The sequence below is a fragment of the Zonotrichia leucophrys genome, chromosome 18 (assembly GCF_028769735.1).
Source record: "Zonotrichia leucophrys gambelii isolate GWCS_2022_RI chromosome 18, RI_Zleu_2.0, whole genome shotgun sequence".
Classification (NCBI taxonomy): Eukaryota; Metazoa; Chordata; class Aves; order Passeriformes; family Passerellidae; genus Zonotrichia; species Zonotrichia leucophrys.
Window position 1 is genome coordinate 9,044,933 of NC_088187.1, and position 25,932 is coordinate 9,070,864.

At 50.9% G+C, this 25,932-nt stretch overlaps 1 protein-coding gene across 1 annotated transcript; it reads right to left on the bottom strand.

Moving 5' to 3' along the window:
* Nucleotides 1-1,738: 1,738 nt before the first annotated feature.
* Nucleotides 1,739-19,106, bottom strand: CACNG5 (calcium voltage-gated channel auxiliary subunit gamma 5). The gene is made up of 7 exons (XM_064728240.1): nucleotides 18,989-19,106; nucleotides 14,119-14,405; nucleotides 6,337-6,602; nucleotides 5,677-5,763; nucleotides 4,652-4,792; nucleotides 3,899-4,044; nucleotides 1,739-3,339 (listed from the first exon to the last, which is right to left on the bottom strand). The coding sequence occupies exons 3-7, from the start codon at nucleotides 6,542-6,544 to the stop codon at nucleotides 3,082-3,084; spliced, it is 840 nt and encodes a 279-aa protein (XP_064584310.1). The 5' UTR covers nucleotides 6,545-6,602; nucleotides 14,119-14,405; nucleotides 18,989-19,106; the 3' UTR covers nucleotides 1,739-3,081.
* Between the last annotated feature and the right edge of the window lie 6,826 nt (nucleotides 19,107-25,932).

Genomic DNA, 25,932 nt, shown 5'->3' on the forward strand with positions numbered 1-25,932 from the left:
CACAGACTCTGACACCAATTAGTCATTCATGCAAAACAAGATTTTTGTGCTTCTCAGTACAAACCATTTTCTGAGCAGTGTCAGACAGCAGTCACCTTCCCACGGGCCTGGGGGAGGCTTGGCTCATCCCATCGGGTGAATCTGAGGACTCATGGGGTAAAACCTCTCATTTCATTGGAATCTCACCCTCAAACTCCACTTTTTATTTACTGCAGTCAAAGCAGCAGACGCAGAACCCAGTGAGAGGACATCACTGAAGTGGGCGGGAGAGAGACTGCAGGAGGGGACTGAGTGCTGCTCCTCAAGAAAGGAGGATGTGGGGTAAAACCAGGCCAGGTAATTAGAAGAGTTGATAAAATCATTAATGGGTGTCCTAAGGGGGTGCTGCATGTACTTACTCAGCATTTCTTGCTTGGAGAACTGCAGCTCCAGGCTGGTTCTTGGGGCAGTGAGCCTGGCAGGGTGGGGGCTCCAACGATCCAAGGCTCTGGAAAAGTTTCTCCAGGGCCCACAAAGGTGTGATAACTGCATTGGTAGGTCCACAGTGGGAGCTGCTGCCACAGCAGGCACCTTGGGAGGGACAGGACAGCCCCCAGAGGCACAACCATTGCTTTGCAAACACCACATTAACCTCTGTAAATGCACTTACTGAACCAACAGCAAACATTTATTTCAACAGATTTTTTTTTCTGTCAGTCCTGCACTTGTGCTCACTGGGTGAATGTGTGAACTCCCAGGCTCACAAATGCAGCCACATGGTGAGAATCTCTCCAATGAATTAAAATAATTACTTTTCTAATTCGCCCCTAGACTCTGCTAAACCTTCTGGGGCCTTGAGGAAGGCACGAAGTTCTTCTAATTTCCTCTACTTGTGTAGGCAAACATTTAAATGTATAAAATGAATAATTCTGTATTTAATCAGTGCAAAGGAAAATTCCACTTGGGGACAGGGACATCTCATGGAGCTGCACAGGATTAACCACAGGATGACTCCCTAGTGAGGGGAATGTGGCCATGGGAGAGCCCCTGTTGCTCCACCAGCAGTTCTGGTGATCCTGAACATCTCCCTCCCAAGGACTGACAATATCAGCATCCATCAAGAGTTACATGCAAAGGCAACAACCCTTGAGCCACCAAAAACCACCAGCATCATGCCCAGCAAAGCAGATCAGCCCCTGGGGAACTCAAAATGATTCCTTGTGAGCTGCAGTGGAGTTTTGGAGCCAAATTCACACTGAATATGGGGATCCTGATGGAAAACTGATGTTTTGTCAGGCTGGGGGCAGGTGAGGACCAGCAGATTTGTTACTGGAGGTGGGGCTGTGCTGTGCTTTAGTGCCTGAACCTTCCCAGCAGCCAACCTGTCACACAGCACTGAAAAACTGGGGCTAAGTGAGAGCACGAAAATGCTCGAGGGTCCCACAGACACTGAGGGTGAATAGAACTGTGTCTACAGAAATATGCCCTGATTTTAAAACGTTGCAAATTAGGAATTTACCCAGATATACACTAAATATGCATTACTTGCTTCTCTGGAGTAATCCTGTTCCAGAGCTGGCTGGATACACCCCTGCAGTGATGTCCTGTGGAACGGGTGTTGTAATGGATGCAAACAGTGGTGCTGCACCCTGCTTTGGAGCAGTTTATAAATAATAAATATTTAATAGCGAATAATAAATAATAATATTAAATAATAACAACCAAGAGGTCCAACATTCATTACGCAGCGTGCTACAAATGAGGTTAAAACTGCGAATATTCTATTTCTTTTAATTAACAGTAAGACAAAACAAGCTGAAATATACCAAGAATCCCCAGACTGGTTTTTTCTGCAGAATGGAAATTTTCAGAAAGGTTTAAAGTAACAAGAACAGAAATAAAGTTTGGGCAAAGCTCTTTCTCCTGCAAGGTGACAAGCTGGAGCTTGCATGAGGGATCACAGCCTTTTCCTTCCCTGCCCTTTGCTTTCCCTCAGTGGCAGTGGTGTTTTCCCCTGGCAGCTGGCTAAGGCCAAAATGCCAAAGCATCAGATGAAATTTTCAAACTTAAAATATCAAAATAAATACACACACACACACAAAAAAACCCCAAAAAACAAACAAACGAAAAAAACACGCAAAAAACAAACAAACAAAAAAACCATTTTCTTGTCAAAATGTAAAATAAGCCAACTACTTTGCTGCAGTGGACTTGTATCAATCAAGCTACATCACTTTGCACCAGTTTGGGGTCTTACCTCCACCAAAATAACTTCTGAAATAACCTCTAAATCCTGCACCTGATGTTTCCAATGGGAAAGGTTTGGGCTGTTTTCCACTCAATGCTGCACTAAAATTCTCCCATTTATGCTTCAGGCCTCCTGTCTATAGGATGGCAGAGGAAATTTGGGTGCTGATCCCCAAATCAGCACCCCAGCACCCCAGAATGCCTCCAGTCTAACATGGGATATTTAAGCAACAGCTTCCAGGTGGCCATAGAGGAACAACAATCTGCTGGTGTCCATGGAAGGATGTCATGGAAGGATGGCTATTTCCCATTCCAGCCTGGCTGGAAGTGATATCCAGCAGTGAGAGATACCAACCAGTAAATGTTCAGTCAAGACAAAATTTATATTTTTCTAATGCTGTTTTTTTGGAATGTTACACAAATCTTTTATGCCTGCTGGCATTCAGGCCAGTAAATATAGAATTCAATGATACAGTCGAATGCACAAACTTGATCAGCCTACCTACCTACATCAAAAAATACACCTTTTTTCCCTTAGTTCTACTCTATTTTCTTTTTCCTGCTCTTGAGTCCAGCCCTGGATTTATCCCCCAGGCAGAACTGCTGTTTGCTCAGCAGGATGAGCTGAGAGAGGAGGACTTTGGAGAGATTCTTAGTTATGCGGGGAGGAATAAAACAACCCAAAAAAAAACCAAAGAAAGGGAAACATCCCAATTCTCTAGGTTACACTACTGGTTACATAACCAATCTCCCTGGTTATATTTACGCTCCTATAAATAGAGAATTGGCCAGAAAAGAGCGGCCTAAAAAAACGACAAACGGAGTCGGGGCAGAGGGGCTGCGCGGCTGGGGGGCTCAGCATGGGGACGAGGACATCTGGTCGTAGTCAGGGCACTTGAGCAGGGCTGGGTAGCTGCTGTTCATCTGCAGGGACGCCTCGCTGGAGATGTCCGAGGGGCTGCGGCCCCGCGCCCACGCGTCGGGGTGCAGGAACTGCCCCGAGTAGTCGGAGCAGTTGCTCAGGCGGGGCCGGTAGAAGCCGGGGTGGGGTCTGTAGAGGTCCTCGGCCGTGTAGCGCTTCATGAACAGGTACACGGACATCACCCCGGCGCTCTGCGGGACAGACAGACGGACTGAGAACCTCCCTGGCCCCGGTGCGCCGCCAGCGGCATGGGACAGCACAGAAACTGCCTGCTTTGGGCCGTGCAGAAATCACAGAAACCGCCTGCTTTGGGCTGTGCAGAAATCACAGAAACTGCCTGCTTTGGGCTGTGCAGAAATCACAGAAACCGCCTGCTTTGGGCCATGCAGAAATCACAGAAACTGCCTGCTTTGGGCTGTGCAGAAATCACAGAAACCGCCTGCTTTGGGCTGTGCTGATGCTCAAAAGCGCCCGAGTGCCATCACCTCCCTGCCCCATGGATCTGTGCAGTGAATAATGCAGCACAACCACATCTCTGCTTTTCATGCCTGGCTCCACCAGGCACAGCTCCACCAAACTGTGACCAAACGCCCCATCAGTGCTCCAGGTTGGGTTTGTCCCCCCTACATGTCTCCTCCACCCCTCTACCCTCCCAGCCCTCCCTTAAACCCCTCTGAGCCCTCTTTTTGCCAAAACCCTCAGTCTGCCCACCCCTGGGAATGGGATTCACTTCATATAGGGTGTGGGTACCTCTGTGAGAAGGAAGGAGATGGCAGAGAAGGCAAAGGACCACCCATATTTGTAATTGAAGAACGACTCCGAGTCCTTGGTCCTGTTGAGCATCTCGTCGTTAATGCTGGATATGTAGAGGACCAGCCCCACCACCAGAGACAGACCTGGGGAGGGACAGTGGGAAATGCTTCAGGGATGAAGCTGCTGAAGAAGCACCTTCCTGAAGGCCTGGCTTTGGAGGAAAGTAAAAAAACTTGGGAGTGTGCTTGTGATAACTGGGGAAAGGAGCTGCCCTCCTGCTGCTCCAACCCAGGGAACTCCTCTCATTCCAGTCAAACACTCCCTGTTCAGAGAAATCTGTGAGCACTGGGAGGAGAGATCTGGCTCCAGTAGGAGCTGCTTCAAAGCTCAGCTGTCACAGCTATTTGTTCAGCACTTGCACAACACCATGAATAAAACATTCACTTTTCTCATGTAGACACAGCCCAACTGAGCAGTTTGAAGTTTCAGATCTCTCCTGCGACTGATGTTTCACAAGAAGCATCCTCTCCCCCAGCACCTGCTCCTGCAAGGGTTGGGCAGCCTTTCCCCACATTTCCACAAAGCTCTGCGTCCATCCCACAAGGTCTGATCAGGCTGTGGGACTGAGCTGGGAGTGATGAGTCCAACAAGGAGCCACCAGGGCAGGTCAGGAGAGCACCAGCAGCTACCAAAGAAAACGTGCTCCCTGCTCAAGGGCTGTCAGGAGAAAGCCTGGCTTGCAGCACTCACCTGAGAGGATGAAGAAGATCCCCGAGACGAAGGCGAGGATGGTCCTGTGGGGCCGGATGTGGCCGATGTTGCTCAGGATGAAGCCGATGAACATGAAGAAGAGGCTGACCAGGGGGAAGGGGGTGGCAGAGCGGATCATCTCTGGTGAGAGAGGAGCAGAGGGGAGTGGGAACAGGTGAATATTCCCTAAATAGTGTGAGAAATGTGCTTGGCTGTGTGAGAGGGCTCCAACCCTCCTGCTCAGACCATGCTGTGTCTGAGTTTCTCTCCTTGCTAATGAGCTGAGTAAAACAGAGAATTATGCAATCACAGAATGGTTTGGGTTGGAAAGGACCTTATGTTCCCGCTCTCCGCTATGGGCAGGAACACCTTCCACTATCCCAGGTTGCTCCAGGCTCCATCCAGCCTGGCCTTGAACATTTTCAGGATGGAGCATCCACAGACTCTCTGGACAGCCTGTGCCAATGTCCCACCTCCATGGTGGTGACTCTGCTGATGTTTGCATTTCTGAGGGTTCCTGTGTGAAATGCTGCATAGGAAACCATCAGAACCTGCATTTTTCTCTAGCTTCACTGCATAAGTATTTTCAAACCACTTCTATTTATTAATTCAGAGATAACTGCAGGATTCATCGTGAGAGCTGTGACACTCCATCCTCAATTCATCCTGCTATATAATATGTAAAATTGCAATGGAATAAATACAGCTGCAAATTATGGAGAGGAGACTAAAAAGCCAAACACTTTGATAAACATTAGTGCTGAATAACCAGTGACAGGAAATTGTACAGCTTAGAGCCTCTGTGGCCATCTTGCCATTAGAAAGGGATGTCCTCAAAAACTTAGGAGCACTCTAGGCAATTCCCATAGTAAAAAATGTAGTTACATCATTATGTGGCAGCACTGTCAAGGAACTCAGAGCTTCTTTGGCAAGGACACAAAGGGGATTTCTTGGGGAGGGTCCCTAGTGCTTGGGACTCAGTGATTTGCAGGATGTAAAGGGTGGAACCCCACCAAACCACTTACTCAGGACGTTGATTGTGGATTCAGAGGTCAGCTGGATGTTCATGGGCATGACGTATTCGATGGTAAAGCACCGGCCACGCTCCTCACCTGTGGCAGATGTGGACAAAAACGTGAACTCCGGAGCCAGGGGTTTTAAAATCATCCCAGGGGCCATATCAGAGCTCCTCACTTCTCCCCTGACTTTTCCCAAGCAGCTGAAACTTTGTGACATTTCAGGTTGGTCACTTTGAGATTCTCATTCCCTTGGGTTCTATTCAACTCTGTCCCTGCAGCCAAGTTGCTTCATCAAACTTGGCACAGGTGGAGGGAACGGTCCAGCTGACCTGAATCTGAATTTTGCAGGGATGAAATGGAAAGTTTTTAGCTGCTGCCCAAGGCATCATGGCTACAGCTCTGGAACAGGGCAGGGGGTCTGGCAGGGCAGCAGCAAACTCACCTAAGCCTGTGTGCAAAGCCAGATTTATCCTTTGGGCTGTTAAAGTCAGGCATGAAGAGATGACATTGCTTGCCAAAGTTTGTGCCTGAGTTTGGAAGCAGGGACGGACAGAGCCTCTAAAAATCCCATTTTTCGTGGCCTTTTTTATTGGAACTGAGTTCTGACACCTTTTCTGCAGGGTGGCACTGACACACAACAAACCCAGGGGATGTTTTTGACCCTACCTGCCAGAAAGCAGACCCTCCAGAGCCCCGAGTGCAGCGAGAGCTTGATCTCAGCTGTCTGGTTCTGGGGCTGGACGATGCCCTCCTCCAGGTAGAGCCAGTAGTCGGTGCTGACGGAGATGCCCAGGAGGCCGAGGCCGCAGACGGCGAACACTGAGCTGAGCAGGGTCAGCGCCTTCCTGCTGCAGGCGCTCATGGCCAACAGCATCGGCAGCACCGCGGGCAGGACGGGAGGAGCGCCCAGCACGGAGCCTCCAAACTCTGCCCTGGATTGAGAGGAGCCATTGGAACAATCACTGACAGAGCCAGAGCTTGAACCAAACCACAGCGCCCTGCTGCTCCATGGCGTGCCAGGATGGGGAATGGCACAGCATGGGCTGGATGGGGAATGGCACAGCATGGGATGGGGAATGGCACAGCAGAGATGGGATGGGGAATGGTACACTGTCCTGGATTGCCAAGCAAATTGTATTCTATTTACCATTGTATGGCAGTTGTCTTCTGTTAAGTGAGCAGTTTTTCCTTATCTGTTCTACAACCACTCCTCCCTCTGGGGACACATCTGCTGATAACAGCCACTGAATGTCACTGCATAGCTGATAAGAACTACAGCATCCCACTGGGAGATGTGAGCCCAGAGGGAGGAGCCAAGCATTCCTACCTGGATATAATCTTGGGATTCTGGAACACCAGCCAAGCATTCCTACCTGGATATAATCTGGAGATTCTGGAACACCAGCCAAGCATTCCTACCTGGATATAATCTGGAGGTTCTGGAACACCAGCACAGCTTCTCCACTGGGTTTCCCAGAGGAACAGCAGCTGCCTCTTCCCCTGGATCTTCAGAGGAAAACTGCACCTTTCTCCAGGATCCCTGCTCCAGCAGAACACCCCTGACACTGCAGGAGGGCTGAGCCACAATTCCAATGGCACTGCTGCCAACAGCCTGACCCACAGGGTGTCAGGTTGTGTTCTGACTCTGTCAGTGTTGGTTTGTTTACTGCATTGTTCATTTTATCTTTTTATTTTCTTCCCTAATTAAGAACTGTTATTCCCGCTCCCATATTTTTGCCTGAGAGCCCCTTAATTTAAAATTTATAGCAATTCAGAGGGAGGGGGTTTACATTTTCCATTTCAGGGGAGGCTCCTGCCTTCCTTAGCAGGCACCTGTCTTTCCAAACTAAGACACAGAGCATGGATAGGAATGGGAGCAGCTCCTTCCTTGGCTCCTGTTGGATTGCTGCAGGTGAATTCCTGCTGCTCCAGCCAGAGCTGGCACTGGTCCCCCCAAGGATGGAGGCAGCATCTTATCTTATCTCCCTGCAGGGCCTTATCAAGAGCTGCCAGTCCCTGGCACAGGAGCTGCTGAGGATCACTGATGACACCACGATCAAGGATTAACAAAGCTGCTCTGAACTGCTGGACCAAGCCCAGCCCTGAGCAGCTCCCATCACCATCCCTCTCCCCTCCAACACTGCCACTTTTCCACTTCCATGCTAGATCTACCAATCATGCTAATTTTGCAAAAGCCATGCTACATTTATGACATCATCAAACATCTTGAAGTAGAGTGGCATGACACAATAATCTGCTTTTTTGTTGTTGTATTGCTCTTCCCAGAGCTGTCAGTACCCTCCCTTGTCCAAACCCACCTTGTGCTTTGGAGGGAGGCAGAGAAATGAGGACACAGAGCTGCAGCCAGGCCTGGGCAAACCTTAAAAGAAAAGGTTCTCTCATGCCCATGTCCCTTATGTATAGCATATTTTTAAATTATTATTATTTTACTGCACATTTGCTACTTTGGGCAAATTAGCAGTTCCTGTGGTGCCCTGCAGGCTGATAAAACAGCACCAGAAATCAGAGAACTTGGTGCAGTGGAGAAAAAGTGAAATTGGTATGGGGGGAAGGGTGGGGGGAACCCACAGCAAGAAAAGATTAAAGGAATAAGAGCAAGAAGGAAAAAGATTCGTGTGAGAGATGGTCTTATGTGGAGTAGCAAGGAGGCAGATAGTGCCACTGACTGCTGCTGTAAAGGCAGAATGAATCACAGATAAGTGCCATGTCATGTATATTCCAAGGCACATTCTGCTGCTATTCAGCACTGCAAGCAGTAAGGAAAAAATATCTAAATCCAGCTGTACAACAAAAGCTACTGACTTTCTAAGCAGGCTGCATCTTCCTTGGACTCCCTTTAGAGCTGCACTGGTTTTGTTTCACACCCTCAGGAGTGGCTCCATCAGTGCTGTGCTCCCTTGGTGAGCAGAGTCCCTGGGAGAGAAGTCCTGTTGCTGTTATCACTGCAGTAAAGGTGGTGGGTTTAGTGATTAAATCAGGAGACACAAATCCTGCCTGGACCAGGAGATGACAACTCTCTGTTCCAACACGGTCAAACAGACTGGAGGAGGGTGTGTTTTTTTTTCTAGTGCCTCAGATGCAAATAGATTAATTCTCCCTTGCTTACACAGACTCTCAGAGATGCCAAAAGTTCTCACAGCTTGTACTTTTACACCTGAAAGCCTCCAAGGATAATGTTGTGCCATAATTCCCTCATGGTGAAAGCGAGCAGGTGATGCTGAGAGAGGTTTCTTGCTCCTCCAGCACTCTGGGGAGCTCGGAGCTCTTGCAGTGCTCATCCCCAGCACTTCTGTATCACAAATCCACAGCACCAGCTCCCCACACCCATCCTAGGTTGTGCTTGCAGCAGATTCATTTAGATTAACATGAAGGAAACTTGTAGTTACTGTGGAGTCCAAAGAAAGGCATTTACTGAACAGATGCGACATCCAAGGTCTGTGTGCCCCTCCAGCTCACTGCTCTGGGCAGCAATAAGAGAGAAAAGCAGGGAATGCTGCTGGAAGAGTATCAAATTCTTGAGTGAAAGGCAGAGAAGGAGAGAGAGTCTTTAATTATCAGATCTGACCCTGAGTCCAAAGCAGGCAAGTACATCTTGGTGGGAAGCAGATGTACTCGCACCCTTGAGCGCTGCAACAGCTTTGACAATTCCCTTCCATATGAAATTAAAGATTTGGCTCTTCCTACGTTCACACTGAGCCTTTTCCCAGAAGGTTCCAACCTACAGGAAGGGGATTGCTGTCTCCAGACAGCCCAAGAAAGTGCTCCAGCTCACACTCCTGCAAGCTTTCCCTCCACCTTTGGCTTTGCTCACCAGCCTCATTTGCCGTGTTATTTAATGCTTCCCTCAGCTCAAGGAAAGTAGGATGTGTTCCCAGGAGAAATACCTCCCTGCTAGGAGAGCAAGGAGCCAAGTGCTGAGAGGATGCTCAGATTCTTTCTTCCCTGAAGAATTAAGAGACAGCAGCCAGAAGAAATTGGTGGTTATGGGGCAGAGAAACACATCAGCCCTGCAGCTCCCGTTTCCTGAGGAAGATACCACCTCCCATCTCTATGGATCCCATTGGATTCAGCAATGAAACAGCCAAAACACAGATCCTTCTGCTCATCCATTCTTCTCCCTAGCTCAGCCAGAGCCATATTTTCTAGTTGCTGCCTCAAAATGAGCAGCATTTACTACAGGGTGTCTCATCCCTCTTGGCATTTTGGTGCCAAAATGGTAGAAAGAGCTGGGATCTATTCTTGGCTCATGTATCATCAACAACCATCCTCCCTGCACATTTCAGTTAATAACGAGCCAAAAAGTCATAGTAGGGAGTATGTGAAGGTCCAGATAAAGACACTTAGAGGGGAATAATGAAGTATTTCCTGTGATTTGCTGTCCACCAACATCAGGCACTGCAAAATAGACCCATTTGGGCTCATTTCTGCTGGTGTGATGTGAGCAGCAGGGACAGGGGTTGGGCATCAAAGCTGCACCTCTCAATTGCCTCATTCCTTTCCCTCTCACACTTCAATTTCCATGAGATCATGGGTGTGTTAGAGAGTGGTGCCTATTTCTGCCCCACTGGAACACAGAATCCAAGCTGATGTGATGGGGAACAGGGATAGGGGTTGGGAGAGATGATACAGGAAAGCCTTATAAATATGATTGTCTGGCAAAAGATTTTGAGAATATAGAAACTATAAGGGAGATTGAAATGAAAGCAAGCTTTGAGATCCCTCAGTTTCTGAACAACTGGAAAACAATGGTGTGGCTGCTGAAGGTGATCCCCTTTTGATGGAACAACACCCTCTGCTTGCAGACAGGCCCAAGGGTCAGAGCAGACCCTTCAGCTTGGCAGGAGGGGCCCAAAGAGGAGATTTTAGGGTTTAAAATGTAACACAGAATGGTAATGTAATGATTCTTATAGGCTGTATGTAAATGCGATAGGATTTGTATCTTGTACTAGATTGGTTAGTGAGAATTGGAATATTCAACACAAAAAAAGATTTATTGTATTGTAATGGGAACCTCACTCTCTTACCCCTTTTACTCTCTTATGTTTTTGCTCTCTTACACTTTCATGCTCTTTCCCTCTCATCCTCTCTCCCCCTCTCTCCTCTCGGGCCTGCTCTGAGCTGTGTTTGGCAGCTCCCAGCAGGGCCCTGCACCCAGGCCCTTTGCAATAAACCCAAATTCCACCACCTGGCTTCAGAGATCTCTCATTTCCATCCATCCCGACCATCCTACCCCCTCACACTCCTACACGTAGGAATGGTGCCGAATCTCTGCCTGAATCAAACCCTCCCCAGGCCCAGCCCCTGGAGGACTCACAGGGCTCCCAAGGAAAAGGTTTTTCAGGGACAAGAACAGGAGCTGGCTGGATCATCAGGAAGGATTTAGTCCACAGTGACCTTTATCAATTGTGTTATGCTTCCTATGGCTGTTTGGTTTCCAACAGGAGCTGGATTTTAAATTAAATGAGTAGAGCCCCAATGATTTCCAGGAAATGGAACCTCAGAACTGCTCCTGCTCCTTCGATCACACTGTGCATTCTGGTAGTAGTCCAGGGAATAATAAAGGCAGTCTGCAATGTAATCTGCAGTCTTCATAATGAATTTCTCCTTGCCTTGGAGCAAGAGTTGCTGATGGAAACAGCACACGGCCCTTGCCGGGCCTGAATCCTTTGGGGAATGAAATGAGCACCAGAGAAATGAGCACTGTGTTTCTAACACAAGATTTGGGGTTTCTCCAAAGTTGTTTCTCACCCAGATTTGGGGTAAGTCCTTACCTGTAGCTCCACAGTCACAGAAAGGAAATATCCTGGGCAGATTTCTGAGCCCACATCTGGGGCCTAATGCCAAGCACAAGGCACTGCTCTGTGGGTGGGCTGAGAAAAATGAATGAATGTATCAGGTCAGCTGCCTGGACAGCATGGGTCACCTCAATAAATCACTGCCCTGGGCTCACCAGAAAACAGCAGCTCCCTCCTGCCCTGGGTAAAGGCAGAAGGAACAGAGCCATTGATTTTTATGTGACATCATTTCCAATTTCCTGACATTTGGGAGGAAGGGAAGCACTGCCAAGGTTATCAGAGAAGACAGGAGGAAAGGGTTTGTTTGTGGAAGGTTTGTTTGAGGTCCAGGACAAGCCTGGTGGCCTGTGAATGCTGTGAATGCCTGGTCCATGCTGCAAACCAAGGGCCAAGGGAAATCAGAGATTTAGCCATGGATCTGGAGCAGTGGGAGAGGCTGAGCAGGACATAAAGGAGAAGGAATGCAGCCAGTGCCAGGGGAGTAGGAAACCCTCTGAGTGAGCAATGGATGTACAAAGAACATCAGGGACCTGGGTAGGAGCAATCAAATGCTGGACACCGTGAGCTGTGATGGAGCTGAACTGAAAGGACCAGATCCCACTAAGCTGCAACAAGAAATTGGGCTGGCTAAAAATAATAAAGGGCCTTCAAGAAGTGTGATCCCTTCCTCAGGACACAATACAGGCCATGGATGTGAGAAAAAAAAAATAGGTCAAGGAGAGCAGCTTTCTCAGAGCAAAACTTCTGAGAGCTGGCAGTGCTTAGGCAGGCAGGACTGTGCCCAGGCCACCCCTGCACTGTCACCCTCCTTCAGACAGCACAGTCACCCTGGCTCCCTCACAGCAAAGCCAGAAAAGGCTGATTTGGTCATTAATAACCCTGGCGAAATAGAATGATCCCACCGAGCTCATGGAGCACACAAAAAGTGCAAATTCTTCAGTCCCAAAAACAGGGTGTGCAGGGTGCAGCCTGAGGACAGCTGAACTGGGGCTTTTTGGGTTGGCAGGGAAGGTTGGACCAGTGTGAGGAGCACATGGGGAGCTGACTTTAACCACAGCTGAGAAAGAGGAGGAGATGGTGAGGGCAGCACCCACGGCTCCATCTGGGATCACAGAGAAGCAGCTCCACAAACCTGACCTGGAAAACTGGGCAGCTGGGAAAGACAGCTCTGGTTTTGGAATTACTGCTTGGGAAGAAACACACCCTCCTGAAGCTTGGGAAAGGTGTGCTGCAGGCAGGAGAGGAGCACAGGGATGCTCTGGTTCCATAGGATAGCTGCAGAGAAAAGCAGCATCTCCTGTTTTTCACTGAAAAAGAAATTTCCAAAGAGGATATGGGTTGGAGCTGGTCCACAGTGTTCCAGGTGCCCTGTCCTGGGCTGCTGGCACTCACCAACTCCCCTGGCACATGAGGATGCTGAAATACATCAGGCAGCTTTAAGAGCTGCATTAGTGTCACACAAAAAATGTCAGCTCGGTTTCAGAGACAGAAAACACGTATTGGAAAAATTAAGTGCAGAAATAAATCTTTTTGATGTGGAGGAGGTTTAGCCTGCTATTAAGAAATAAAACAGCCCATCTCATGGCAGTTTGAACAAGGGCTTGTAACAGTGACTATGAGCAAACAAACTTCAAAAGGATCAATACTGGGCTTGAAAGCCTCCCCTCACTGGGAGCTGCCATTACCGACACACGGACACGGCAGCACTGATCAATGGGCACACAGGCTCTCCAGGGAGCTTTACAAATAAATAAATGAATAAAAAGAAGGCTGGTTATGAGTTATTTAATCCCAGATTGAGCCACAGCAATAACAAACCTATTAATTTTGTGCTTGTCATCACACACCAGGAGCACCTGACAAATAATCAGTAAGAAACCACATGTGAGCTCACACGCTGCAAGGCTCACCACTAACTGATTTTGGTAATGAGATTGGGATTTTCTCTCTTAAACTTGACTTACATAATTTTTCTGAGAAGTTCTCTTTTCCTTAGCACTTCCTGTGCTTCATTTCTTGCCAGAGTTATTTTTTACAGTTTGGTGAAAAAAAATCCTGCCATGGCAGTGCAAGAGCGATGGAAATGTTGTATAGAAAGCACCATAACTTGAAATGCTGTATAGAAAGCACCATAACTTGAATCTGCAAGGCTGACCCACTTCCCTCTCCTTCTTTATCTCACACCAGCCTTTTTGCTGTGGATTGCTCAAAACCTGCCCTTTTGCCTGGGTCAGGTTTGCAGAGGGTTGTTGCTGATAATTCAGCTCACCTCAGCTCCAAATATAAGGAGATCAAATGATAGTCCCAAGGTCAAAGGAGAAGTTACTGAGATTTATTTCCCACCCCAGCCCTGAAAGCAGACCAATTCCCAAACTGGCCATCTCTGCCAGGCTGCTGCACTCTCTGGAGTGATGGCACTGCTCCAGCTCTTTCACACTAATGGCTTGGGATGAACCCAGCAACTTCCAGCAAATAAAATCATCCAGCAAGCAGCCCCCGTGCTCCTGGTTCACAGGCTGTGTGTGTGCAGCCAGCCTCATTCACATGGTCCTGCTGGATGCACAGATATCCCCCACAAAACTTTTATAGCACCCATCCCACCCACGCGTCTCCCTTTCCCTCAGGCTCTTACCTCTGCTAACCCAGCTGAAGGGATGCTTTGGCAGGAGGAGAACCAGTGATGGGGCTGGAGGTGGGAAGAGCAGTTCTGGCAGATCAGCTGCAGGGATGAGGGTCCTCACTGAGGCTTCAGCTGCTGGATGGTCTGGGATGGCTCTGGAAACAGGCAGGGGCTGAAGGGAGGGCACAGCCCCAGCTCTCCCCCTCTGGCTGGCCCTCAGGAGGCTTGCAGGGTGCTGGGACACAGGGACAGGCAGATGGCAGGCAGGTCTCTGCATCCACGTGCTGGCAGCTCCTGCCCTGGGGTGGTGTAGAAAAGCACAAAGTGCAAAAACTACACAAAGCGCAAAAACTACACAGAGTGCGTGTCTCGAGAGGGAAACAGAAGAAAAAGCTCTGAGCTTGCAATATTACCCACACACCCTGGTCCAGCTCTCCAGGTCTAACCTAAATATATCTGTTCAGAGTTTACATCCCTAACAATAGCTGAGCCCTGCCCTTTGCAGAGCTCTTCCCCTCTCCCCCCACCAACCCTGACACAGAATTCTCCTGCCCACAGTGTGTCAGAATGCTCACAGCCAGGGACCTGAGCCCAACCGCTGCTTTCAATACCCTACAAAAAGCCACAAAAGCAGAATGAAGAGGGAAATATCCAATGCTGCAAAGCAAAGCAGCTGGGGCTGTGCTGGAGGAGCTGCAGGACCTCTCTGCCATGGGGGCTGTGCTGCCCATTAACCTCTGCCTGGGGTGCACTGGGGCTTGCATTTACATCCCAAAGGCACGAATGGCAGCACCCCAACGATCCAGTGACCCTGTTCAGTGCTGCCCTGGGCACAGGGACAGAGCCAGGGATGAGGGATGAGGGAGAGCAGCTGGCTGAGCCCTGCACATCCTGTTAAAGCTTTAACAGCTGGCCCTTTCCCCCTCCCAAGTATCATTTGAGTTGGCACAAAGTCCCATAAGAGCCTTGTAGATTAAAAAGGGGAGAATAATCCTCTTCCTTGCAGCTTTTCAAGGTTTCTGTGTCCTTCCAGCAGCAAGGCAGGTAACGATTGAAGCACTCAAGCACCTCTTCTGTGAGATATTGATGTTGTTTTGAGCTGAAGTGGGCGTGAGCAGAGCCCCCAAACTCAGGGTAAGGACTTCAAGGGCCGTCCATGAAATGTCTCTGGGCTGCAAACACTCATTGCTGTGCACGGTCTAAGAAAAGCCCCAGGTGCAGCCTGAGCTCAGCTCAGAGGGGCCAACACCCCCAGTTCCTTTCCCCTTAACGATCACTGCATGACAGCTTGAGCTAAATTAAGCTTGCTGGGAGGTAAAAATAGCATCAGGAGCTAATTAAAGCTCTTGCACTGCCTGTGTTGGTGGGTACCTGAGCTGGGGAGGCAGGAAGCCACAGCTCTCCCCCCACTCCCGCTCTTCTCACCAGGCCTGGAGGGGTTTTATGAACGTTTTCAGTGATAAATGAGAGGAAGGCAGAAATCCCTGTGCTCTCTGAGGGCTGCAGAGATGGCACATGGGGCAGGCAGCACGTGTGCCCAGGGCTGCTGCAGGGACTGCATCCCTCGGCGTGGTTAAGGATGATGGATGGAGGGAGGGAGCAGAGCCTCGTTAGCCAGGAGACTGCAATCCCTCCTCCCTGCTTGGAAACCAGCTCAGCTGCAAAGCCTGTGAGCACTGAAACGATGGCACAAAGTGCACAAGGGCTGTGTCAGCCACATCTCTGCAAACGACTTCATAACCCAGTGACACTGGGGGCTGCCACTAACCCAGTGACCAAGGCCAGCAGCTGCTCCAAAATGCTGATTTTGCCCCAGCATTTAGGGACACAGCTCCTTGGAAGCTGTTGGTGATGTCTTCATGCACAGCTCCCCAGGTGTGACACTGAGCAGCCACTAAAATTTGGTCCCATTTTCACACAGGAAAGGTCTTTGCTTTATGCAGCTTGTGGGGTTTCATAATTAGTAATATTATTGTACATAACAGGTGCTTATAGTACTGGAGGTACCAAACTTTCTACCACCCAGATTTTAGCAAGATTTGTTGCCAGTTCCAGTATTTAACAGGGCAGACAGGGCAGGAACAGCCATGCATGAAGTGGAACAGCCTGAGAACAGGCACGGGGTGCTCAGGAGGCCGTGGGCTCACCTGTCCCGCTCAGCACAGGGAGGTGCAGCCACACCCTGGCAAATCCTATGGGAACAGGCAGGGAATGGACTTGGTCTGACTCCTCTCCATCCTTCCCCAGCTCCTCCCAGGTGAGCCCTGGCCTGGCTGTGTGTGCCAGGTCTGCCTGTGCCCCTCTCCTGTTCCCTTTGTACCAGCGGCGCCTCTCCTGCCACCTGCACCTGACCTGATACCCCCAGCCAGAGCTGCTGCAGGGAGAAGGAACCTCTGTGCTCCCCATTTTGTGTCTCCTGGGAAGGAGCCAGGGCCACCAGGCAGGTCCTGGTGCTCCCTGAGGATGGGGATGGCACCAGGAAGCGCTGATGGGCACCGGGTGGGGAAATGAATTACCCACAAGTTGTGCTGGGTCAGTGGGTGCAGCTGCTGTGCTGCTCCAGTAACGCCCTCAGTGCAGCCCTGACATGGCTCTAACAAGGTTTTTCACTGATAAGCAATAGCTCTGTCATTAATAAAGAAAACCTGTAATTCCTGTCTTCCTAAAAGACCACACACAAACTCCACTCGTCTGTGAAAATCCATTTTCAGAGCCTGATGAAGGCATGTGTGGTGTCCTTGCACAAAGTCCATTTTGGCAGTAAATATTTTAGCACAAATCTCAGAAGTTGTGACTAAACAGCTTTAAAAATCAGTGTGACTTTGACACCAAACCATCTTTCTAGAACACACCTAGAACCCAAACTGTCTTTAATTTCAGTGAGATTGAGATCCCCACATCACTGGATGATGGGCTCTAGGTCAAAAGCTATTTTTAAAATGCCATGTTAAACCCAGGGTGTAAAACCCAGGGGGGGTTCAAGTCTTCCCAGCTGATTTGGGAAAAGCTCCTGGTGCTCACTCCAGCCTCTCACAGCTCACTGATACCATTGAAATCTCTGCAGGCTTGTGCTTTATTTCTCTTTTGTATTTTATATTCCCTCCCCTCTCCATAAATAAAGCTGAAGCTGCAAAAGCTGTGCTATGGATGCTGCCAGGTGGAAATTCATTCAGCTCAATGAATATATTCAACAGCTCCAAGAATACAGCAAGGAATGAGAGAAACCCCAGGCAGAGGCATTTCTGTGCCCTGGATGTCACCTGGGGCAGGGTGTGATGGCACAGGATGGGCTGCTGGCAGCCAGACTCCTGCCCTGGGGCTTTTTACGTGGGTCCTGACACGACAGACTGAAATGTGCTGCTCAAAGGGCGGCAGAGGAGCCTCTGAAAGGAGCTGAGGCACTTGTGAAGCCAAAGGGCAGCAGAGATGGAGACACAGAACGCTCCTCCAGCAGAGCTGCCAGCCCGGGTCAGCACTCACTGCTGCTGCAGGAAACTCAGCAGAAATTCTCTTCTTTAGCAGCGTTCTGGCTGAAGCTGTGCTATCTTCAGGGAATGCAGCACCCTCGCTGCCCTTTCCAAAGGCTCACCTGCACCGTGCAGGCACCTGGCGAGGACTCCTGTCCTCCAGATGGGTTTAGAGATACAGGGACACATACAGGGGATGCAGGGACACGGTGGGGATACAGGGACACAGTGGGGATACAGGAACACGGTGGGGATGCAGGGACACAGTGGGGATACAGGGACACGGTGGGGATACAGGGACACACTGGGGATACAGGGACACAGTGGGGATGCAGGGACACAGTGGGGATACAGGGACACGGTGGGGATACAGGGACACACTGGGGATACAGGGACACGGTGGGGATGCAGGGACACACACTGGTGCCAGCGGTGACAGCGGTGCCGAGGTCCCTGGGCACCCTGAGGAGCTCCTGCAGCTCCGTGCCCGGCAGCCCCAGCCTGAGAGCTGCACACAGCATCCCGTGCCAGGGCTGGTGAAGTTCTCCCAACATCCGGCGATTAATCAGGAGCCAAAGGCCGTGTCTGACAGAGCTCCCTGCTCGCCGCGGTGGCAGAGCTTCCACATCTCACATCTCACATCTCAGTCTCACCACCTTCCCCGGGCTGTGGGTAAGGGGCTCGTGGAGCGAGGACAGGCTCCAGGTCCCTCTCTCTGTTCTTACGGTAACACAGGATCCGACCCAGCCTCTCCCTCACCCCCGGCGCTTCCCTCACTCCGCTTAAGAACCAGGTCAGGTTTTTCTCGGAGAGCCTCGCTCAATTCTCACTCCCCTCTCCAAGGGGTTTGCTCAACACTGCGAAACACTGACAGCCCGGCTTCCCGCACATTTCCCGTTCCCGGGGAAAAGCTCCCACCCGTTCCTGGGCAGAGCGCTCCGAGCTCGCCCTGAGCCCGGGGATGCGCTCGGCATCCCCCATGCACGGCCCCTGTCTGAGCAGCCGGCGGGGGAAGCCCAGGGATGAGCATCTCGGGGATTTTCCGCCTTGCTCGTGCTCCGGTCCCTCCGTGGGCAATCGGGAGAAGCCAAACGCCGCCACCGAGCGGTGCCAGCCCCGGGCAGGGCACACGGGCACCTACAGGCACCTCCGGGGCTGGCTGGGATGCGGCGGATGCTGCCCGGGGCGGTGCCCGGCCGGGTCCCACTCCACGGGGAATACGGAAAGCACAGGGATACCGCCCTGAGCCCTGCGGCTCCGCATCTCATCCCTCTTCCCTCGCCTGTAAACTTTCAGGGCTTCACATCCCATTGGGAGCCCCACGGAGCCATCCCCGGGACCATTCCCTCCCCGCTCCCGGGGCAGCCCTGCCCGGGCACGGAGGGAGCCCCGGCCCTGCCCTCCCCGGCACTCACCGGCCCCGGGATGCTGCGGGCGGGACGCGGCCCCGGGGATGCTCCGCTCGCTCCGCGCCGCGCCGGGAGAGCCCGGGGAGGAGAGGGCATCACATGGCGCCGCCGGGGCCGGCCCACCTCTCCCTCCCCTCCGTGCCCCCGTTCCCTCCCTCCCTCCCTTCATCCCTCCTTCCCTCGCTCCTGCCTCCCCTTCTTCCCTCCCCTCCCTCCTTCTCCATCCACCCCTTCTTCCTCTCTACCCCCACCCCCCGCTCGCTTCCCTCAATCCCCTTTCCCCATTCCTGCCTCTCCTTTCATCCTTTCCCTGTATTTCCCCACTTTCTCTCTATTCCCCGCTTTTTCCCTCCTTTCCCTTGTCCCGCTCCCACCCCCGAGCTGTGAGCAGGCAGGGATGGGAGCCAGCCCTGCTGCTGCCCCTCGGTGCCTCCTCCCTTCCCTTCCCTTCCCGCACAAACTCTGCTCCAAGCGCTCCTTTGGGACCGGGGCAGGGGCAGCTGCTCCAGCAGCAGCGGGAAATGCTCAGCTCAGGACAGAACAGACAGCGAGCCCGGTGTGCTGGGCAGAGCCAGCCTGGCAGGGCTGGCACCAGGCAGGACAGAGGGACACAGGGGCAGATGCTCTGGAAACCCCTGCCAGCCTGGGTGATTCAGCCAAAACACAATGAGGGCAGAGCCAAGAAGAGCCATGGCAGCTCCATGGAGGTGCCAGCAATGGGACACTCCCTTGGATAGAGCAGGGGGGACAAGGAAAGGGTCACCCACCATGCAGGAGATCCCCAGGGATCCCATCCCAGCGCCTGGAGCTCGGGGCTGGGTGGAAATCTCTGCAGGGACAGCTCATTCTCTGCAGGGGCTTTGCTCACACGCCACAGTGCCCAGCTCCCTGGCTAAAACGTGCTGCATCTTTGCTGAGGCGTCCCCAGTTAGCAAAACAGGAGTGCTTGAAATAGAAGAACCCAAAATAAAGTGACTCTGAGATGCGGAGGAGGTGTTGCTGGGTGGCTTGTTTGGAATCAATGGAGCCCTGTGCTCAGGCTTGGTGAGCTCTGCTTGATTTGAGAAGCTGATGCAGATGTGGAGGTTTGGATTTCTTCAACCAGAACGTGGCAGAGCCCAAAATAGGGAAGTTCCAGATCCAGACTGGTAGAAAACTGCCTCCCAGTAGGTTTCTGGTTATTTATACTTATAAAACTCATGCCATAACTTATATAACTTATATAATAAGTTCTTTCACACAAAGTTACAGCAATACTTAAATTATAGTGAATTCAGCATGTTTTCCTGGGCTCTTATTCCCATTTGAGGAATTATTTAAAGCAGCAAATCCCTTGGGGGTTTGACAGTAAGGACAAAGCAGGGGTTTGGTCAGCAGAATGGATTCTGCACTGGAAAAGGCAGCCAGAGGGGCAATGCCCTCTGGGGATCCCAGGAGAAAGAGGCTTCCCTGGGATGGAGATCATGAGCAGGGAATTGCCAATAAAATCACAAATCTACAGGAGGCTTGTTAGGACTGGATGTTCCCCATGTGCTATCAGGGTCGATGATTTTATCACAGTAATTGGCTGCTCATCGTTCTTCTCTTCTCTATATTGTTAAAAAGAAACCCCAACAAAGCAGACCTTCATTTTTCCTGACAGACAACCTGCTCTGCTGCTGCCTGGGCCCTGGGCAGGACCATTGGAGTGCAGCACAAATAAAGCTGCAGCTCACACAGTGACATAATTAACCACACAGTGTGAGAGGCCCCCAGCAGCCATGCATATAATCAATTAGAAATACACATTCTGAGCTTCAGCTTCTTCCCCTCCCCTTTGTTTCCATGCAGATGCACTGAAACACTTGGGTGGATTTGCTGCTGCTGCTGCTGCCTGTCCCACACAGCAGCTCCTGCCCGAAGCTCTGCACAATCACCAGGAGCATTTCCCACAGGCAGGATCAGAGGGAGCACCAGTGGTGCCTCCCAAGCCCAGCAGCAGCACAGCTCAGCTCTCCCACCTCATTAGCAGCGCTCCAGAATTCCTCCCCACCACATGAACTTCCCTCATGATGGGAAAACCAGCGAGGTGGGAAATCCTTCTCTTGGACAGAAGCTTGGCATGGCTGTCCCAGACAGGACAATCAGCACTTTGCATCTTCTCAGCATCCCCCCAAGCTTTGGGGCAGGATTTTGCCAAGCCCTGCAGTAGCTGGATTCAGTTAATTGTTTCACATAACACCAGCTGGCAGCATCATTTTCCGTCCTCACTTTTCGCTGCTCATTCTGGGCTCTTTCCTCGTGTGCATCCTCCTCCACAGCCACACGTGGGGCCAGTGAGGTTGGGTGGGACCTTGGCCAGGTCAGGATGTCCCACAGCCGTGCCAGACTCTGCAGGGCCGGGCTCTGCAGCTGCCTTTTGTAGCCCCCTTTAATCAGTGTGGAAGCTTGAAGCTCCGTGGGCACCTCAGCAGCAGCTTTAGGATGCACCCAAGGTCAAACCTCATTACTGAGGAGGGATTTGAGCTTCGTTAGAGGCTCGGAACAGAAGTGATTTGTTACAGCAGCTCTCCTGGGCTGGCAGCAGCGCTCTGGGGGTGGTGGGCACGTCTCATTTCAGCTGCAAGGGTTTGATGCTGACAGGTGACATCTGCAGGGATGCTTTTCCCTGGTCTTTTCCCTTTCAACAGAAGCTGCCTTGAAGGCACTCAGGTTATTGTGAAATAAAAGGTCTGGTCCTGTCAGCCTGGGCCACCAGCTGCTATGAAACCTCAGCTTTGCCTGCCCTCCTGCTCCCTCAGATTTGTTCTGTGCTGAATTATTTGGATAGCAAATCCACCCAGCAAAGGGCCGGCACCCCTGAGCCCGGCCATGGCTCTGATCTGGTGTCAGACAACAACCACTGAGCCATTTTACCTGCACACCAGGCTGGGAGAGGCATTTTGGGCACAGGGAGGGGAGCTCAGCCTCAGCCAGGGGTTTCAGTGTTTGCCTGAGCAGTGAATGCACCAAGCTGGGATGCTGGAGCTGCTGTGCCTTGTGTGGGAGGTGAAGGATGCTCTGTGCCAGCTGTTCAGCTCTTGCTGTTTTTTGTCATTTCGTGGGCAGCAGGGCTGGGGGGAGGCACTGGGTGGGCAGAGATGCAGCAGCCCCAGCACCACGGCCAGGGAGCCCAAGGGCAGCTCCCAGGGCTGGGAACCACCTCCAGAAGGAGACTTTGGAGATTTTTGTTTCTCTTGGATGGTGTTTGTGGGGTATTTCACACTGGGCAGCTGTTGTCCTATATACTGAGAGCTCTATTATCATTACAGTGCAAGGATTCCATATCACCAGAGTTTTGTACCTCCTCAATGTTTTCCAGAGGCAGCTTCTCTAAGCACTGACTCTTCCTGATCCCACCAATCCACTCTTTCATAACTCTGTCCTTATTTGCTACAGGTGTGGCCTGTTAACATCAGGCCTGCTCCTAATCTTTGATAATTGGTTCAGCTGCAGCTCTTTAGGGGATATGATTGATTACAAGCTGTACCACCTTCATTAACCCATAGTGTATCCCCCTACAGGCAGCAAAACTGGCACCAGCAGCTGGCTTTGGGATGGGCACACCTGAGCACTCCCAGCCCTGTGCAGGTGAAATGGGCACACCTGAGCACTCCCAACACTGTGCAGGTGAGATGGGCACACCTGAGCAGGTGAGATGGGCACACCTGAGCACTCCCAGCCCTGTGCAGGTGAGGTGGGCTGCTGCAGCCACGTCCTGTTGTTTTTGGGAGATAATCAAAACTCCACAACTTTTGTGAAAGTTGTAAAGCTGGTATGTTTATTGCAGCGTGTGGGAATCGTTCCCCTAAAATGAGATGTGTACCTCTGGGAACTTCAGGTCTCTTTTTATATGTCTCTCAAATACATATGCATACAATTTCACAATAGGTTCATGCATATTCATTTTTACAAATTTCACATGACATTTGCTGCTAGTTCTTCTTTATCCGAAAGAATTCCGAGGTCAGGTTGAGCTGCTCTCACAGCAGTCTCTGTCTCTCTCTATCACCCTCCTTTATCTCTTTCACTGAATCAGTTTCCCTGAGCCCAGGCTTTGCAGTCAGGCAACATAGCTATGTTTTCTAACCACAAAGATGTACATTTCACTTAAATCAAAATGGATTTCTACTCTGGAGAATTTTTACTTTGTCTTACTGTGGTGTGGAAGGAGTTCAGCACAACTTCTGCTCCTTATCCCAGCAGCGTTGCTGCTTTATTTTTCAAACACTCTAAACAGGGAAAGACGTAAAACTCACAGCACCAAAGAACAGCAGCCCTTCCCCTCTCCCTGGGAGGGTTTTCACATCCTGCTTGCACCATGACTAAATTAAAGGAATTAACTCTGTGGGCTGTTGGAGCTGCAGCTCCATTTGCTGTTTCCCCTGCACATCCCTCTGCCTGGATCTGCTGCTTGGGAGGAAGCTCAAGGAGAGGTGCCACATTATTTTTAACCCAGCACCCACATGCTGTGTGAAAGCCTGAAAAAAAAAATAAAAAATGTGTGGAGCCTTTCTCAGCCTCCCCGAGCGGCTCTGACTCACAGAACAACAAAGGCACACGTGTGAATGGAAGTTGGAGATTTTATTTAAAAAATAAAATCATTATTTGGGGCTAAACTGGGGGATAAAAGAGGAGGATGGGCCAGTCCAGGAGGTTTCCAGGTGCAGCCTTTGGCCCCAGGCTGCCCAGGGATCTGAGCATCCCACACGGGAGGGAAGGAGCAGGAAAGAGCAGGGAGTGCCCACATTGTGCCCTTTCCCCCTGCAGGGCAGTGCCCTACAAGGAGACGAGCTGCAATAGATGCTGGCAGCGCTTTTTCCTCACTCCTGGTGTTTTCTGTGACCCTGCTGCACAAGGGTTTGAATTTCCACAGCACAGGGTCCCTCTGGGAGCTGCTCCCGGCTCTGGACCCATCCCCAGCCCCGCTGCAGCCGCCAGGCTGGCTGGGAGCTGCTGCCTGCAGCATGAGGGATGGCTCTGGCCACGGCAATCTCATTTCAAAGGTCATGTTTTGGAAACAGGTTCAGATGACATTAATTATTAAAGCCTCCTAACGCTGGGATTAAGGGTAATAGTTTTCCCTGTGATTTATATAGCACTGAAATTCATTACCAACCTTTTAATGATGTTAGTGTCAATCAGGCACAGGAATGCTAAATGACTTATCCCAAAAGGACCAGGAAATGATCCAAGGGGATTTGGGATGCTCTCACTGATGGCCTTTCCTTCCCTCTGCCCTTGCTGGTTGCTGTTATATCTGTTTCTGGTGAATTTTCCATGAAATCACACCTAATCAGTGTCCCAGACACAGCCACACTTAAGGAGGAGCAAATGCATCCTGTTAAATGTGTTTTTCTGGAGGTGTCCCTGGAAATGTTGAAGCTTTAATGAGGTTTTATATATAAATTGTTGCAGAATGTTTTCGATGGAGTAGGAAGCCTCCCTGTTATGGGCACTGAGTTTTATGAGGTGTTCTGAATAGAGGAGCAAGGTAAGGGGATGGATCAAGGCCCCAAGTAGGAAAGATAGGACAGATGTGGACCAAACTCTCTCTCAGACACAGACACAAAATTCATTCAGCATGTAAAGAAACAAGTGATTTTTTGCCACCTTTGATGGGCAACAGTAAGATCTAAAATATTTCTAAGCAAACTTCCACTGTGGGGTTGTTTCCTTGGCTTTTTTATTTTTCCTCACCCAGGTAGGGTGCTTTAAATTGGCTTTGGAATGATTTCCTGTCCCTCATCAGACTGTGCCACAGCCTCTGCTGGGATGTCAGGCACTGACTCAGGGCCCTGTAATGAGCCCTGCAAGTGGCAGCTGCTGTCTGACACTGTCACCCTGGCAGCAAATGCAGCGAGTCCCCAGAGGAGGAGCAGCCTTGACTCATTTCCCACGAGATCTGCCTCATCCCGTGCCCTTCTTTTGGGAAAGAAGGGGAAAAACAGTAATAAAAATCACCTTTGCAGGTAACTCTGTGGGTCCAGCCCTGCTCTCCTCATGCCATCCCCATTTCTTTGGGTGCACTTTGGGAAGGTGACAAGTGACAGACAGGGAAAACATCCTTTGAGGACAAGGCATCCACACATGGCAAAGCTGTCCTGATTTGGGCCCCTGATTGATTTGCCTTTGCTTTGCCACAGCTCCCCAGGGAGCAGGTGGGATTATAATTACCTCGTGGTAATTAATGCAGTCATCATTTCAGCTACCCAAGCAGCTCTCAGAGGAGCTGGTTTTATTTGCAGCTCACACACACCAGCTCTGCAAAAATATCCTGAGGTTTCTGAATCAAATACCCAAATCTCTGAGGAGAGGCTGGGGCTGGGGGAGGCAGGCACGAACACTTGGTGTGATTTATGGTGCAGGGAACATTCCTGATGGAGATGCTCTCATGTGGCAGGCACGGGGAGCTTCAGCCTCTCCTGCTGGAGGTTTGAACGCTTCATTTTCCCCAGAACCACCAGCTTGATCTTGCCTGCTTAGAAAGAGCCAAAGATGCAGGCAAGATTAAATGTTACAGGCATTTCCCCCTTTTCCACGGCCCACACAGGCTCTCACCACCCCCTTGTCAGCGCTGACTCACCCCAATTTTAACCTGGGGGATTGTCCTGCTCACGAGACCCCCAGCCTGAGGTGGGAGTGTGGCCATGGGGTATCAGCAGCTCTCCCACCCCTCTGTACCCATGTCCAGCACCCACAGCTCTGCCAGGCTGGTTTATCCCCAAGGAGATGGCTCAGAAACTCCTGTCCAAGTGTCACCCCAACAGCCAACAGCCCCACAACCACTCTGGGGTGGTCTGGCCCCAAATCCTGGCCCCACGGGCTGGGGGTGCAGCTCTGGCAGGATGGAGAGCTCAGGACCCCCTTCCCCTGCCCTGGAGGCACCAACTCTGCGTCCACGAGCCCAGGGCAGGGATGTGTCCCCCAAG

What these genes read in the sequence shown, in the direction of transcription:
- CACNG5 (XM_064728240.1), bottom strand. Translation starts at nt 6,544, where the DNA reads ATGCTGTTGGCCATGAGCGCCTGCAGCAGGAAGGCGCTGACCCTGCTC. An exon ending in GAGGGTCTGCTTTCTGGCAG is followed by an intron (nt 5,764 to 6,336) that starts GTAGGGTCAAAA and finishes CATCTGCCACAG; the next exon opens with GTGAGGAGCGTGGCCGGTGC. An exon ending in ATCCACAATCAACGTCCTGA is followed by an intron (nt 4,793 to 5,676) that starts GTAAGTGGTTTG and finishes CTCTCTCACCAG; the next exon opens with AGATGATCCGCTCTGCCACC.